This window comes from Sinocyclocheilus rhinocerous, unplaced genomic scaffold, assembly GCF_001515625.1.
Source record: "Sinocyclocheilus rhinocerous isolate Xijiao unplaced genomic scaffold, SAMN03320098_v1.1 scaffold835, whole genome shotgun sequence".
Lineage (NCBI taxonomy): Eukaryota > Metazoa > Chordata > Actinopteri > Cypriniformes > Cyprinidae > Sinocyclocheilus > Sinocyclocheilus rhinocerous.
This window is the reverse complement of record NW_015647431.1, coordinates 1157159-1175734: the sequence shown is the minus strand read 5'-3', so window position 1 is coordinate 1175734 and position 18576 is coordinate 1157159. Positions and strand designations below refer to the sequence as shown.

At 34.3% G+C, this 18576-nt stretch overlaps 1 protein-coding gene across 1 annotated transcript in view; it reads left to right on the top strand.

Moving 5' to 3' along the window:
• Window positions 1-18576, top strand: part of LOC107709056 (semaphorin-5B-like) — a 66572-nt gene that overhangs the window by 32463 nt on the left and 15533 nt on the right. Inside the window, exons 4-11 of the mRNA XM_016513447.1 lie at window positions 1224-1333; window positions 7119-7181; window positions 7297-7609; window positions 8628-8913; window positions 10548-10683; window positions 10874-11081; window positions 11173-11380; window positions 15851-15968. Of these exons, the coding sequence (XP_016368933.1) occupies window positions 1224-1333; window positions 7119-7181; window positions 7297-7609; window positions 8628-8913; window positions 10548-10683; window positions 10874-11081; window positions 11173-11380; window positions 15851-15968 (1442 nt within the window). The remainder of the gene's footprint in view (window positions 1-1223; window positions 1334-7118; window positions 7182-7296; window positions 7610-8627; window positions 8914-10547; window positions 10684-10873; window positions 11082-11172; window positions 11381-15850; window positions 15969-18576) is intronic.

Below are 18576 nucleotides of genomic sequence, written 5' to 3'. Positions count from 1 at the left end.
TAGTTCACCAAAAGAAAAAGAAAATTCTGTCATCATTTACTCACCTTCATGTCGTTCCAACATTAGTCCGAATTGTTTTGGTTCCTATTGACTTCTATTGAATGGCAAAAAAAATACAATGGAAGCCAATGGGAACTGACACTATTTGGTTTACCAACATAATAGATGATATTTTGAAGAAAGTTGGTACCCAAACAGTTTCAGTTCCCTTTGACTTCCATTGTATGGAATTGGCTGTTGTAGTCCTCATTTCTCCTAAATGAATAAATGTAATGTGGACAGATAAAAAAAACAACACAAGTGATTTCTGAAGGATCATGTGACACTGAAGACTGGAGAAATGATGCTGAAAATTCAGCTTTGATCACAGGAATAAATTACATTTTAAAATATATTAAACTAGAAAACTGTGATTTTAAATTGTAAAAGTATTTCACAATTTTACTGTTTTTATTGTATTTTTGGTCAAATCAATGCAGCCTTGGCAAGCGTAAGATACCTACCAACCACAAAGTGTTTGTGTGTAAATTGCATCAGTGCATAATGCATCTTATGATGAACAAGACTATTAATGCATGAATCAAAATCACTTAGACAGTTCCTGACACGGTTTATTAAACATCTACACTGTATGTGTGCAGAGACAAATCACAGAACAGTGCAATCGCTGAGCAGCATGAAGAGTATCTCACAAGAAGAATGCATCACATTGGTCTTCATTTGAGCTAACTTGTGGGATTTTTCTCAATTAGTGGTATTACAAACAGTGGAAACCAGCAGCTAAACAGCAGATCAAACGTCTCGGCTCACAGCTAACTGTCTAAATGTCACCTGTGGCTCTTTTCTGCTTCATATGCTGGCCAGATGTTAAAGGTTAACACAGCTGTGTGTACGATCACGCCCTGCAGTTTCTAATATCACACATTAATCGCCACAGTCTGCTCTGATAGTATGCAGGGCTACACTGTAAGTGTTTATATTGTCCTCTATTATATAAGTGTTAGTGAATTGCTGTAGTAGCAGAAGCTGCTGTACACTAAAGACATTAAGAGAGTGATTTTGCCCATCGAGAGAGATTCAGGAGCATTTATTTTTTAAATGTGAGACAGTGAGGGTGTAGTCGTCTGTTTTTGGGTGATAACGACCCTGATTTACAGCAAAGCTTGCTTCAGCACTGTTTGGAGAACTAAATGGACTGCATACCCAATGTTTCTTCTCTTCAGCCGAGCTGCTCCTGAAATGCCTGATAATTTCATCATTAGTCACTGTTTTCTTTTTGCCGCCAAAACGTTTTCAGTTCCGGTTGAGTTTGAGCAACGTCTCTCTCCTGCAGGTAGGATGTAATTTTCTTTCTCTCTTTCTTTCTTTATTCTCCTTCCCATCTGTCCATCCAATCATCTTGACGTCTCTAGAAATGCAGTACCAGCACTGTCCATTTAATTCATCCCATGCCAGACACACACTCAGACTCAGTCTTTATTATGATTGCCCACATGTTCTAAAGTGCTGATGCACAGAAGCAGAAATATCCAACAAATGAAACATACACGCACACACACACACATATTCAGTAGCATCTGATATTGTTGACAGATGTTTGAAAAGCATTGACTTCCAAGACTGCTGCATCATGTTCAGCATCCTGAGTTGAGCTCCTCTCCTCTGAATCTCTTGAAAGGAGGAACCCAAAACAATGTTTGCAAGTTTTTTTTATTTTATTTATTTTTTGTTTTTTTTCATTAAAAATTAAAATGTCATAATTTGCTCATCCTTCTGTAGAGTATGTTTTGTGCATAAGGATCAGATAATGTCTGTTTGGTACCAGGGTTATAATAATTTTTTTTATTATAATGTATTCATTTATTTTAATCTTCTAATTAGGGGTGCTCCGATCAGGATTTTTGAGGCCGATCGCCGATCACAGACGGCAGTATCTACCGATACCGATCACCGATACCAATCTTTTTAAAGCCTTCTTTTTATCATTTATAACTATTTATATTGATGCTGCAATCAGGATTTTTAGACTTTTATTCAGGGCCTGAATTTCATTTTTGAAAATGGAGGGAATTCCCCTCTTAAGTGTCTCTTGTGAGAGGAGAAGCAGCTTTCACACAGGAGTTCGCTACTGATCCGTGGCTATTTACCACAAACACAACATGTATCCATTATTTTGATTTCAAATCCAAACATAGTCACTGAAAATGCTTTTTCAGCATTGCAATTCTTTTTTTTTTACACAGTACAGTAATACAATCTTTCACAGACATGTTTAAACACAATAAATATAAGCAACACATTTTTCAATGCTTTTTACTTTTGCATTTACTTCTAGATTTATATATTAAGTGGCAAAACATTTAAACTACTTTTCTTACGTTATCACAATCTTACCATTGACAGAAATAGTCAGCTCTACTGCCTTACAGACGCACCGCTCCTGGAACGCACTGCCGGACCGCAACCGTGTGCAGTGAATGCTTTAATAATCCGTTAACATGAGCGCGGAAAAAATACGCACCACCTATGCACTGCAAACGGAGTAATGTGAACCTGGCGTTATGTGTGTGCGCTGCGAGTGTGCATGAGCGTACGGTCTCCAGGAGAGCGCGCGAGCGCTGAATGGTTAAACACTGGCAAGAATTATAAAGTAATGCAAATGTTGTGGTGCAAATTACATTTTATAATCATTTTAAATAAAAAGGCTGATACTTTCACTTTGTTTAACTTCATTTTTTTTTTTCAAAGGTGATTTTAGTCATCTTGGTAAACACCTTAGGAAGTAAGTATGAAAAAGTATTTTGAAAAAAATTTAGGGCCAAGATTGTTGGTTGTGGTAGAAATTATGCTAAAAAAACAGCTGAAATGTGTTTATAGTAGAATTAAAAATGTCATTATTCATATTTGTATGATGAATTTTCATATTTTAAGATAGAAAGTCTGATTCTGGGACAAGGTAATAATAAAAGCAATACATATTTTTTTTTTTTTTTTAATTTTTTTTTTATTTATTTTACTCCCTGGGAAATTAAAGTGCCTGAAGTAATACTCCTTTATGAAAAATGAGAAATATCCAAAGATATGAAGACCTTAACTGCTTAAAATAACATTTTTTAAAAAGCTGCATTGAAGCTGTGTGTAATTTCTCAGCCATTAGCATCACAAAATGGAGTAATGACTGTTTTCAAACAGGTTTCCTGAAAACTTGCTTCGTATTTTATCAGTGAAACATACAGAACTCACTTCATTGGCTACTCCAGACAGTGAGATTCAGCAAAGTTATATACATCAGCCATGTCCGTAAATAAAAAAGATATCTGTTGCATCTCATGTCAATGATTTATTATATCTGTCTTGAAATCGTTCTAGTTTAATAATGGTTCTGCGTCAGGAACAGGCCGCAGAGAAAGATAGAGAGGGCAGATAAGAGTGTTTTAGCTGAGGTCAAATGATCGTGCCTGGATGAGCAGATCTTGAGTGTGTTGGAGAAAAAACACAACCCCACAACCTCCAGAGGTGACACAAGTCTGACCCCTCTAGATCATTCAGGGTGAGTCCTGCTCTTCAAATGAAAGCGCCTTTCACGTGTTGTTCAGTGACTGACTGCAGAGGCACGGCTAGATTGATGATTGCTTTCTAAACCCTTGCGCTCTCTTTGTTTCTCTGTCTTTTTCTTAAACAAGCAGCATGAAATGTAGTTTGCAAAAGTCAAGTGAACAGATGCAGTTTGTCTTAACGTGTGTAATCAGCTCCGTTTGTAGATGAGTGTGTGCTCATCAGAAGCGCCTGCTGCTTTTCAAGAGTGCAGAAGCACAGATGTCACTTATCAATCGCAAAATATGCACTACAATCCATGCACTCTTTTTATGTTAGTGTATGCAATGTTGCTCCTAAAACTTCTCAAACTACCACTAAACAGCAAAAGCAGTTAAGGAAAATAATTGATCGTGCTCAGACCTGCATTTTTACAATATTTACAAATGGCAACAGGAACAAGATTATGTTTTTAAATTTCAGGCTGTCAGTCATGTATATCACTTCCGTTATTGCCTGTTTGTTGCATAGTTGAAACCAATGAACATCAGTCTTTGCTCCATTAAAGTCAAAGCTCCATCAAAATAAACTCTTAAAATTTTAATGGGGCTCTTTATCATAATGCGTCCGGGAATTTTAGTTTTTTGTCATTCCCTTTTTTTGGTGACTCTCATTACTGTAATAAAGTTCCTATATTATAGTAAAAATACTGTAGTACAATGATATATGACATTTAAAGCAGCATAAATTCAATGCAGTACTAAGTACTACAAATACAGCTATAATGTACAGATTCTTTACAGTTAAAATAGTTTATCTTTATTTTTTTTCTCTTTAGAGTAATGATAAATTTACGCTTTGTCATTTAGCAGATATTTTTATCAAAAAAGTTAGATTAAAAAAAAAAAAAAATGTTTTTAAAAGAAGTCTCTTCTGCTCACCAAGGCTGCATTTTTTTACTGTATTATTTTTGACCAAATAACAGTAATTTTGTGAAATATTATTACAATTTAAAATAGCTGTTTTCTATTTGAAAATATTTTAATTTGTAATTTATTCTTGTGATGCAAAGCTGAATTTTCAGCATCATTACTACAGTCTTCAGTGTCACATGATTTTTCAGAAATCATTCTAATATGCTGATTTGCTGCTCAAGAATTATTATTTTTAATGTTGAAAAAAGTTGTTCTGCTTCGTATTTTTGTTGAAAACATACCTTTTTCAAGATTATTTAATAACTAAAAAGTTCAAACAAATAGCATTTATTTTAAACAGAAGTCTTTTATAACTTCATAAAGGACTTTACTGTAACTTTTGATCAATTTAATGTGCCCTTGATGAATAAAAGTATTATTATTTACTACAGTCTTCAGTGTCACATGATTTTTCAGAAATCATTCTAATATGCTGATTTGCTGCTCAAGAATTATTATTTTTAATGTTGAAAAAAGTTGTTCTGCTTCGTATTTTTGTTGAAAACATACCTTTTTCAAGATTATTTAATAACTAAAAAGTTCAAACAAATAGCATTTATTTGAAACAGAAGTCTTTTATAACTTCATAAAGGACTTTACTGTAACTTTTGATCAATTTAATGTGCCCTTGATGAATAAAAGTATTATTATTATTTTTTTAATCTTTAAGAAATGTAAAAAAAAATCTTACTGACCTCAAACCTTTGAACTGTATAGTGTATATTTTGATTTTAGGGTGAAGTCTGGCCCAGTCCAACCTAATGTGTGATAGTGTGAGTTTAATAGTCTAGATCTGACTGTGATTATCATTGTCATAAAACTTCCCCCGGCACAGACGTTAATCTGTGAGGAGCTCTGTGTTTTATCTGTGACCTTTCCACACCTCTCACTCCATTCAGACTCTGCTGGGATCCTCACAGTTCTCCAGCTGATGCCTTCAGGAAGGGTCACGTCCAATACAAAATCATGCTTTATTATTTCATTCTATAGTGTGTGTGTGAGAGACTCTGGTCTGCATCATTATTTTCAAGCCAAATGACAACACGGATAAACATGACAAAGCAGTCTGTGAAAGGAGAGGGAGGGACAAGGAACAAAACAGAGGAAGAACGTCTAAAACGAGTGAAACAACACATTCAATGGTTTTCGTTTCAGATAAGAGAACCAATGCGATTAGGACAAACCATCCAGTGTTCCCTAATTAAATGTCACACAGCTGCTTTGCCTCACATGCAGCGAAACTCTCCGTCTCCGACTCTTTTTGTCTTGTATTATTGTGTATTTTGTACCTTCTTCACGTTAAGGAAAGAAGCTGAGTGAATGGAATGGGAGAATTGAATGACTGAATATCTTTCATAGTTTTAGTTCATTAACTACTTCTGCCTCCTAATCATAATAACGAGAAAAGTTTAGGTTTGTTGTCATGGCTTTTTAAAGGTAAAAGGAATGTTGATATTTGCACTTTACAGAACTAGTTTGTTTGGACAGTTCGTTTAAATGAACTGGTTGAAGTGAACAATTGACAGATTTGTTTGAATCATCAGTAAACGGTAGTCTCTGTGTGACCTTTTATAATTTTTGCTGTGAACTAAATATTTAAATACTGTTGTTTATGATTCCGACATCACCGTTTTACTCGCTACCAAGGTTCTTACAGCTGAGTGATGAACGTGTTGTGAATCAGTTCAGTCGAATCATTAAAATGATTCCTTGACTTGTAAATATGTCTTGCATCTGAAACACTCTCTATGTAGTCTGGACTATAGACAGGCAAAGCGGCATTTCTGCCTTGAGTTGTGAGTGTAATAGTGTGAATTGCACAATTGCTACAAAAAATGCTAATATTCTATGTCTGCAGAAACAGTCAGATGCATTCGACATGTTGAAGTGCTGTATTAAAAGTAAAACTTTTAAAAAAGTTTAAAAAAAAAGTAAAACTAAAAAAGTTTACTTAAAGGGCCCTACCAAATACACAAAATAATGATCTTTAAAAAAGCGTCATATGACCCCTTTAAAATAAATGTAAAAGTAAATAAAACTGAAATAAACTTAAAAAAATATATATATATATACAATAATAAAAAAACTAAAATAAAGAAATAAAAAACATTTCTCATTTTCATTTAGTTTAACTTCTAGACATTTAGTATAATGTTTATTTATATGAAATATATAAAAAAACGAATAAAAAATTACGCTAAAATAAAAACACAACAAAATGACTGAAACATTAACTAACAAAATGAAAACAAAATATAAAAAAAACGAATTAAAAATATTAATAAAATCTATAATAGTTGATTCTAAAATAACACTACTTAAACTGAAACTTAAATAAAAATGACTAAATGGTGTTAACACATTAAAAAACAATAATGGAAATGACAAAAACACAACAAATTTACTAAAACTTTAAGTAAAATTTAAATTAAAACAGAAAAAAAACATTCAAAATATGTAAAAAAAAAAAAAAAAAAGATGTTGGTCAGATGTTGGTCTATTGTTACGTGACAAGCAGGTAAACAATATCTAAAAAACAAAAAAGCTTTTTGAATTATTTTAAAATTATTTAATTAATTTGATTAATTCTTAGTTTTTCATCAATTGCAGGCCACAGAATGGGGAGTAGACGAGAGCACCAGGAGGTCCTGCCAGAGCAAAGGAAAGACAGAGGTGAGAGATGAACACTGGGATGCGCTCTGTGAATGAGTGTTTGTTATAGAGTGCCTCAGTAGGGTTCTGGAAGTAAACTGTAATGTGTGTGAATGAAATGTTTCTTCTCTCTCAGGATGAGTGTCAGAACTATGTCCGTGTCCTCCTGTTGAACGGCAGTCGTCTGTTCACCTGCGGCACTAATGCTTTCATGCCCATGTGTACGACTCGCCCTGTTACGGACATCTCCAGCGTCCTGGAGTCCATCGGCGGGGTGGCTCGCTGTCCCTACGACCCTCGACACAACTCTACAGCCATGATAACTGAGAGTGGAGAAGTCTACGCGGCCACAGTGACGGATTTCTCCAGCCGCGACCCCATTATTTACCGTAGTCTGGGGAACATGCCGCCCCTGCGGACCGCACAGTACAACTCCAAATGGCTCAATGGTACAGCGGGACAACACACAACTTATCAATGAATCTGAAAAATCCTGGAAAAATAATATTTTTAGGTCACATTTTACATTAAAATCAAAATAGCACCTGTATATTAAATTACATTTTGTTTAAAGAAAATCTAGCATATTTTAGGACCTTTATGATTTTTTTTTTTTTTGCATTATAACATAATTTTCATGACAGTTAAGCTCATTTTGACCTATATTCTCATTCCTGAAAAAATAATGATAATTTAATTGTATTTTTTTACTTATAGATCATGGTAGTATTTGTTTTACTTACCTTAATTTATACATTATTTGTCAATTAAAAAATTTAAACTTATTACTGCATATAATGAAGTATCAAAATATTGTGTTAGAAAATTAAACACAAACACAACAGTTAAACATCTGGATATTGTTTATGATTTAAAAATGCATTAAATCATTACAACATATTTTTACTGTGATAACATTTATTTTAAAAAAAAACATTATATTAGCTTATTTTATTCATGCAGCAATGCTGTATAAGAAAATTCAACAATGAAACATGACAAAAATTAAATAAACTCAAAAGTTAAGCATCTGGACACATTTTTTATTTAAAAATGTTGCATTAAGTATTTTATTACAACATTTTTACTGTGATAAAAAAATATTTTAAATAAAAACATTAAAATTGTTTCAGTATATATCGTATTTTTCACTGTGATAAAAAAATGTATTACAGTGATGAGAATCACCACTGAGAATGAAAAATGTAAAGAATTTTGAGGGAAATAATATCACAATTCAAACATCCTAATAGTTTTAAATATTCTTCAATTTCTTTAAATAAAACTTATTTTTCCTTCTGATTTTGGTGTGAAAAGTGACCTGGCCATGTTTTTGTGATTCACCCTTATATTTAGATCTATTTATTGAAATAATTATCTTTAAGGAATTATATTTTGTCATGTCAAACCACACCGCTGTCAGTGAAAGTAAGACAACCATGTTCTTCCTTCCCTTCTTCTCTACAGAACCTCACTTTGTCTCTGCATACGAGGCGGGCCGCTTCACGTATCTCTTTCTGAGAGAGAACGCAGTAGAACAGGACTGTGGGAAGATGGTCTTCTCTCGTGTGGCGCGCGTGTGTCAGAATGACATTGGTGGTCGTTTCCTGCTGGAAGACACATGGACCACCTTCATGAAGGCTCGACTCAACTGTTCCCGCTCTGGAGATGTTCCCTTCTACTACCATGAGCTGCAGAGCACCTTCTACCTTCCTGAGCAAGATCTCATCTATGGAGTCTTCACCACCAATGTGTGAGTGGATGCTTCATGAATTACTGAATATATATATATATGTGACCCTGGACCACAAAACCAATTTTTTTGTCAATTTTTCGAAATTGAGATTTATACATCATCTGAAAGCTGAATAAATAAGCTTTGTTAGAGGATAGGACAATATTTGGCCGAGATACAACTATTTGAAAATCTGGAATCTGAGGATGCAAAAAAAATCTAAATATTGAGAAAATCGCCTTTAAAGTTGTCCAAATGAAGTTCTTAGCAATGCATATTACTAATCAAAAATTAAGTTTTAATATATTTACGGTAGGAAATTTACAAAATATCTTCATGGAACATGATCTTTACTTAATATCCTAATGATTTTTGGCATAAAAGAAAAATTTTGACCCATACAATGTTTTTTTGGCTATTGCTAAAAATATACCCAAGCGACTTAAGACTGGTTTTGTGGTCCAGGGTCACACACACACACACACACACACACATATATATATATATTTAAAATATTTGTTTTCTATGTGAATATATGTTAAAATGTAATTTATTCCTGTGATTTTCAGCATCATTACTCCAGTCTTCAGTGTCACATGATCCTTCAGAAATCATTCTAATGTACTGATTTGCTGCTCAAGATATATTTATTATTATTATAAATGTTGAAAACAGGTGGAAACAGTGATACACTACCATTCAAATATTTTGGATAATAAAAACAACAACAACAAAAAAACTTATACTTTTATTGAGCAAAGTTACATTAAAAGTAACTGTAAAGACATTATTAATGTTACAAATGATTTATTTTTCAAATAAATGCTGTTTTTGAACTTTGTATTCATCAAAGAATCCTGAAAAAAAAATTGTATCATGGTTTCCACAAAAAAAATATGAAGCAGCACAACTGTTTTCAACATTGATGATAATAATAAGAAATGTTTTTGAGACTGGAGTAATGATGCTGAAAATTCAGCTTTGCATCACAGGAATAAAATACAATTTGCAATATATTCAAATAGAAAACGGTTCTTTTTAATTGTAATAATATTTCACAATAATACTGTTTTTACAGAAGCCTTGGAGAGAATTACTAACCCTCTTTTGCCATAAAAAAATAATGTCAGGATTTACTAAAGACACACAGTGAAAAATCAGTGATGAAAAGGCATGGACACAGTTATTTTTGCAGGTGACCTTATTGCAAATGCATTTGTAGGAGTTTCAGAAGCAACATTTGTGGTAGGAGAATATTACAATCAATCATGCAAGGTGATTTACTAAGGTTGACGCTAATCAGTTGACTGCTATTTGTGCCATTATTTAACTTCCAAAAAAGCATCTGAACCCATTTTGTGCTTGACATGGCTGTGATAGTTGCTAATTTGCTTGGTAGATTGCATTGGTCATTATGGAAAGGATCTGGCTGTGTCTGTGTTCTTTAATTTGCCCTTTGTCAGTTAATCACCAGCAGAACTTTTCCCTCCCATTGGTGCTTTTAAGGGATTGCGGTCTCACGCTAAATTGCCCTGTTAATAAATCTAGCCCTTTCTCACCCTTAACTGTTGAACACTACTGTTTTTCTATTAAGATGTCGAATGTTCAGCACCTCACCATCCTTCACTTCTTCCTCTCATTTCTCTTCACAGGAACAGCATTGCTGCGTCAGCGGTGTGTGCGTTTAACCTCAGTGCCATCACGCAGGCCTTTAACGGACCCTTTCGTTATCAGGAGAACCCTCGGACCAGCTGGCTTTCCACTCCCAACCCCATCCCAAATTTTCAGGTGAAGGAAATGAACTGCTGCAGCTTTTCATTTCAAAGCATTTTACTTTTACCCTGAAGCCAACTCACAATTCTATTCAAGACATTTGGCAGCAAATACATTAGTCAGTTCGATTTAGATTGACCGTTTCTCTAACGTGCCGTTCCTCATCACCTATCTCTGGCTGTAATGTCCTCTTTCTCTGTGCCAGTGTGGGACAGTGAATGATTCGGGTCCGGGCGGTAATCTAACAGAACGCAGTCTTCAAGACGCCCAGCGGCTCTTTCTCATGAGCGAGGTGGTTCAGCCCATCTCCACGGATCCTCTGGTCACGCAAGACAACATCCGTTTCTCCAGACTGGCTGTGGACATTGTTCAGGGAAGAGACACGCTCTACCACGTCATGTACATCAGCACAGGTCAGGAAGGAAGAGAGTTTGACATTCAACACTTTTGTCCTCCAGTGTTGTGCACTGTGGTTCTAATAGTTTTCTTTCATTGACCAATCAGAGTATGGCACCATCATCAAAGCCTTATCCACAACTAATAAGAGTCTGCGCGGATGTTACTTGGAGGAGATGAGCATTCGCCCAGAAAACATGCAGGAGCCAATCCTGAACCTGCAGATTCTGCACAGCGATAGGTCGCTTTTCGTGGGACTTCCCAGCAGAGTGCTGAAGATCCCTCTGGAGAGATGCTCCAACTACAAAACCGAACAGTGAGTCGCGCACATGCACACGTGTCAACTAGGACAGGCACATTAGTCAACTACTGTAGGTTTTGTGAATAACAGCTGACTAGTTTGTTAAAATGTTTTGAAAGAAGTATCAGTAAAGATGCATTTATTTGATCAAAAATACAGTTATATTGTGAAATATTACAATTTAAAATAAGTGTTTTCTATTTGAATATACATCTACCGTCATTTGCAAAGCTCTTTCAAATGCTAATATCAGCTGTTGAGCAAAGAAAAACACTGTAAGCTTTGTAAAAAATGGATGCGATGACACTAAATTGGGGCCATGCACAAAAAAAGCACTTGGAAATTCTCTTCAAAACCAGGTGAAATTGACTGACGTGCTGCTGAGTCTCATTGTCCTGATCCTCAACAGTGTCCTGCAGGAGTCTGGTCATCTCCTTCCACAGCTCCAGCAGCTCCGAATCCTCCAGCCCTTCCTCTGCCTCCCTCTCCCTCACCTGGATTAACCTCCTCCACACTCTGGCCACCTGTGGGTGGAGTAGCAAACATTCCACACATATGCAGATATAAAGCATGATGGTGACTTTAGAAAATAATGTGTAGATTTGTGTAGGTAACAGACAGTTGTAACATCAAGTCCTTCTAATCATATTTAAAGATCACACCTGTAAATAGTTCTTCTCCAACTGATAGACTTCCACCAACTTCTTGCTCACTTCAACACATTTTGCTTTGTCTGAGCTGCAAACAGAGAAATAAAATAAAAAAATCAAGCAATAGTATTCTTTTAATCTTTAAAAAAAAAAAAGGTAGATTTTAATTCAGGTTAAAACATTTATGACTGGTTCTGAAACACTTGTGGTGTTCGGTTTAATGTGTGGTGTGTGTGATAATGGTGTATAATACAATGACATTTTCACTTTTTGGAGAAAATTTTAGAAAAGCCCTGGTCTTGGTAACGCAAGATTGCTAGAAAGAAGCATACATTGAATAAATAAATAAACTAATTGTTTATGAATTTAAATTCTCAACGTAACAAATATGGCAATGACACCTAAAGAATCTTTCAGATCACGATGTAAAAAAAAAGACTGACATTTCTGAGCTTTGAACTTTTATTCTGCTGCCCTGGAAAAGACGTGCTCCCATCTCACTTCTCATATCTACGATAACCAAACATAAATGTTTTGGAGACAAATGTGACCCTGGACCACAAAACCAGTCTTAAGTCGCTGGGGTATATTTGTAGCAATAGCCAAAAATACATTGTATGGGTCAAAATTGAATTAGGATCATGTAAAGATCATGTTCCATAAAGATATTTTGTAAATTTCCTACTGTAAATGTATTAAAACTTAGTTTTTGATTAGTAATATGCATCGCTAAGAACTTTATTTGGACAGCTTTAAAGGCGATTTTCTCAATATTTAGATTTTTTTTGCACCCTCAGATTCCAGATTTTCAAATAGTTGTATCTCGGCCAAATATTGTCCTATCCTAACAAACCATATATCAATGGAAAGCTTATTTATCCAGATTTCAGATGTATAAAGCTCAATTTAAAAAAATTCTTTAAAGGCGATTTTCTCAATATTTAGATTTTTTTTGCACCCTCAGATTCCAGATTTTCAAATAGTTGTATCTCGGCCAAATATTGTCCTATCCTAACAAACCATACATCAATGGAAAGCTTATTTATCCATATTTCAGATGATGTACAAATCTCAATTTCGAAAAATGTACCCTTATGACTGGTTTTGTGGTCCAGGGTCACATTTATGATTATCAGTGTTGAAAACGGTTGTGCTGCTGTCATACATTTTCTTCCAGGAAGTTTGAAACATTATAAATGTATTTACTGTCACGTTTGATCAATTTACTGCATCCTTGCTTAATAAAAGTATGAACTAGTTTAAAAAAAAATCATACTGACCCTAAACTTTTGAATGGTAGATTCCTGAGAAATATGATAGGCTACTATAAGACTGAAAAAATGGCAGTGATTTCTTTGGCGCTGAATGCAACAAGATTTTAAATTCCCACATCTTGAAGAATAATTGTGTCAGGAGTCGTTGACAACAGACTCATGAGGTCAGAACGTCCTAACCATGAACATGATTGAACTGTCACATTCACATAGTATCAGTACAGAACTTCCAGATCCCATTTGCCACCATCATCACCACAGTGAGTACCTGTTCACACATGACATCAAAATGCACAGTTGCTGTTAAATTACAGCAAAGGGTGATTACGGCACTTGTCCTTGCTAGATGCCCTTGGAGTCAGACAGGAAATGAAGCTCAAGGAGATGAAGTGAATGACAGTACTTATGAGCAGTCACAGATATTATTATCTCATAAATTCTCCGCGAGGCGGCCGAATGATGAACTAGGTCATTTAAAAAAAATTGCTGTCGTGTTCTCCATCGCTGCTATGAATAGAACACCTATAAATTCTCGAACATCATTAAAAATATATAATGCATGCATCACTCCTCGCAGGAAGCGACTGCATTTACTTTAGAGATGTTATTAGATTTAAAATTCATAAAATAATGGCATCCAAATGGATGAATTGGGCTTCAGAGCTGGATTTGTAAGAGCTTTGTGCAATTCTATGTACCCTAATACTTGGTAAATTGAGTTATAAAATCAAGCAAAACATATTTTTGATCGGCTAAATGACTTCAAGCTCCACATGACACCGTATTTAAAATACACCTTGTGTTATAATAGAGATGTTTGTTTTTCGTCTTCTTACAGCATGTCACATCAGAAGATATTTTCCATGTGATCTGTCAGTTTAGAGGCACATATGTGACCCTGGACCACAAAGCCAGTCTTAAGTCGCTGGGGTATATTTGTAGCAATAGCCAAAAATACACTGTATGGGTCAAAATTAACGAAAAATTTACACTTAAGACTGGTTTTGTGGTCCAGGGTCACATATGTGCTAATGATTCGAGAGTGTCGGTAGTTACTTTAGAAGTAGAAGATTGTCTTTATATGGGGAATGTGATCTACTGAAGACTCTCCCTGACTTCCTGCCGCAGATGTTGTTGCACAAACACTCGGAGCTACACGAGGCGGACACATTTGATGTTAGAGGCTGTTATGGGACATGATGGAACTGTGTGTGTGAAGCCGCTCTGTGTTTAGCATGCCAATGCAATGGAAAGAAGTCATTTCATTACATATTCTCCCCCACGCACACGTACACACAGGTGGCAAAAGGTCAGATCTCACAAGATGTTGCAAATAACTCTAATTATTTTAAACCAGTTCTCATCTGTAGAGTTTGATTGAGCTGCAAGCATTATAATTTTATATAACCTTTAATGTATTCAAATTTATTCTCTTTCTGCATCTCCAGCACGTTTGCAGTTTTCTAATGTTGCCGGTGTTTAGTTGTTAGTGGGACGCTGAGACACATTGTTATATTTGATTTGGTTGTAAAATATGAGTATATACAATGCCGTTCAAAAGTTTGGGGTCGGCTTACCAGGGCTGTATTTATTTGATTAGAAATAAAGTAATGTTGTGAAATATTATCGCCATTTAAAATAACTTAAATTTTTTTAAATGTAATTTATTCCTGTGATCAAAGCTGAATTTTCAGCATAATTTCTCCAGTCTTCAGTGTCACATGATCCTTCAGAAATCATTCTAATATGTTGATTTGATGCTCAAGAAACATTTTTATTATTAAGATAGTTGAAAACAGGTTTACTGATTAATACTTTTGTGGAAATCTGGATACTTTTTTCAGGATTATTTGATGAATAGGAAGTTCAAAAGAACAGCATTTATTTGAAACAGAAACTTTTGAATGTCTTTACTGTAAATTTTAATCAATTAAATAATTTAATCCTGAGTAACTTTTGAAACTTTTGAACACTACTTTATATATGATTGTATGCTTGTGCTTGTAATATACTGGTAACTTACATTGTTTGCTTTTTCAAACTTTGTCCTTCTGAAGAATTACATCATTAAAACAATGAAATATGCTCCTGAATTAATAACACAGTCTCGCTCCACTGAACCTAAAGGACACAAGGAGAAAATGATAAGTCTGTTAGCTGTAATAAATCACAGAGGTTCTGTCAGATGTTATTTATCTCCCAGAGCAGGATTTGAGGTTTATTGTGTCTTCTCTGTAGTTCCTGTAAGTCAGATCATATCATGTTCTGATCAGATGCTTAGATTATATTTACACTTCAGCTCAGTCTCTGACTTTGATCTCAATATAACAAAAGTGATGTTTATATTATAGACCAAATTTGCTAAATATTCACTTGAGATTCAGTGTTCAGTGTGAGAAGGACAGTATTAGTTTTAATATTTATTGCAGTGAGATTTATTCCTCAGTTATTAAGCCCAATCTCTCCTCAGGACATTAAGAAGTTCTCATGAGCAGACAGGACACTCTTTATGGTGGTATTTATTAAGACCTTGACATTGATGTGTGATTTTGTGATCGTAGGGACTGTCTGGGTGCCAGGGATCCGTACTGCGGCTGGGACCGGAAACAGAAGCGCTGTACGACGATTGAGGACAGTTCCAACATGAGCCAGTGGAGTCAAGACATCACAAAGTGCCCTGTAAGACACACTTTCAGACAACATCATCACACAGAAAAGAAAAATCACAAATTACATCTCTTTAATATCTCAGGTGTTTCTTCAACACAGCAGTGAGATTAAATGGACAGTAAATGGATTAATTCGTGATTAAGTCTCCTGTAACTTAATTATTATCTTGAGCAAAAGACCCTCTGTTCTGTTCTGTATTCAATTTTATTCTTTTCTATACTAATATATCATTTTCTGTTCTGTTCTATTCTGTTCTGTTCTATTGTTCTGTTATATTCTGCTTTGGTATATTCTGTACTCAATTATTCTATACTAATTACCTTTTTCTGTTCTATTCTAATCTATTCTATTCTGTATTGTTCTGTACTGTATGCTTGTATTCTGTTCTGTTCTGTTGTATTCCAGTCTGTTCTGTTCTATTCTCTTCTAAATTATGTTCTATTCTATACGCTGCTATTATTTTTTTATGTTCTGTTCTATTCTATTCTATACACTGCTATTCTTTTTTTGTTCTGTTCTACTCTGTGCTTTTATTTTTTATGTTCTATTGTATTTGATTCTGTTCTGTTTTATTCTATTATATTATGTTCTATTCTGTACGCTTATATTCTGTTCTGTTCAATTCTGTTCTGTATTCTGTTTTATTCTTTTCTATACTAATATATTCTGTTCTGTTCTATTCTATTTTGTTCTGTTCTATTGTTATATTCTGTTCTGCTTTGTTATATTCCGTTTTCTATTCTGTATTCACTTATTTTCTATACTAATCTATCATTTTCTGTTCTGTTTCATTCAGTTCTATTCTATTATGTTCTGTTCTGTTCTGTACTGTATGCTTGTATTCTGTTCTGTTCTGTTGTATTCGATTCTGTTCTATTTTCTACTCTGCTGTTACGTTTTGTTCTATCTATTCTGTTCTACTGTATACGCTGCTATTATTTTTTGTTCTGTTCTATATTCTATTATTTTCTATACTAATCAGTTTTTTTCTGTTTTGTTTTAGTTGATTCTGTTCTGTTTCGTTGTATATGTTTGTTTTATTCTATTCTATTCTGCACTACTCTATTCTGTTTTATTACATTCTTTTCGGTTCTATGTCGTGTTCTCTTCTGTACTCTGCTGTTTACTGTTCTGTTCTATTTTATATGTTTCTCTTCTGTTCTATACACTTCTATTCTTTTCTGTTCTATCCTGTTCTGTTCTATATTCAGTTTTATTCTATTCTGTTAATTCTGTTCTACTCTACATTGTTGTTCTGTTCTATTCTGCTATATATTCTCTTCTGTTCTATACACTTCTTTTCTTTTCTGTTCTATATTTTGTTTTATTCTTTTATGTTAATTCTGTTCTACTCTACATTGTTCTATTCTATTTTATTCTGGTCTGGTCTGTTCTGTTCTACGAACATTATTTAAGAGCTTCTGTGGTGAAGATACATAACAGCTTATTTTCTTTGAGTACACCAGAAATCTTGTATGATTTTTGAGCTGGTCTTGAAGAATCAAATTTCTGATGAAGAGCCTAGAAACCCAGCTTATCTGAACCCTTCGTCTGACACTGTCAATTACACGCTGGTGTTCTGCACGAAGGCTGGCCAATGTCATTCCTGTTCCTTCTTGACACTTCATTAGGTCCATAATTAGACATCACAAATTTCCTATTATCTCTGATGGTTGATATCCTCTGAGGAGCAATAATAAACAAACCTCATTTTCTACAACACTGTGGAAGCTTTGGCTTTGCCCCAAGTTGCATACTAATACTATGCATTAAAAGTACTTGCTATTATGCTAATAGGCAAAACCAGTTGTTTCTATTGTAATGGCTTTAAGCTGTGACAGTGAGTAAGAGTGTTTTCCCCAAACTTTTGCAGAATGAGCGTTGGCTCCATAGTTATGGCGTAAATCAACACTAAGTTACAACATGCACAGTATGCACTGCTAAATATTTGTGATTCACAACATTAAGCATACAAACAAAATAGTTACGTAAGATTCTAGTCAGAAATGACATTGGATAATATAGTGGACTGTTTAGATTGCATTGGAGTTCATGTTTTGCGCAAAAGACTCTCGTTTAGACTTATTTAATGATGTTGACATTTACATTTTAAGAGAAAGAACGTTACGTGAATAACCTTCATCAAGTGGGTGTTGTGCTGCTACTATCTCAATAAATCACACTTTTGTGTATAAACTGTAAGAGCTGTTACTGTATTATATATAGTTATTGTAACATTGTACAATAAGGTTCTATACATTAATATTAGTATTTGTATTATTAATATTAATGTATTTAGTGTTATGAATTAAAAATGGTCAATATTTTTTACAGCATTTAATCTTTATAAATATTAATTTATAAATATTTTAATGTTCATTGTTAGTTCATCATGCAAAAAATATTCATATATGCACACATTAACATTATCCAAGCTAATTTCTGTAAATTATTGTTTGTTGTGCTAATGAATGCAAACTTATGCAACCTTATTTATTGCCATGATTCATTTTACATAGGTTTCTGAATAATATTTACATATGTAAATATACTATTTTTGACTAATCATTTAACATTTTCTTTTTTGTGTCTCATTGGGAATTTAAACTATTCCTAC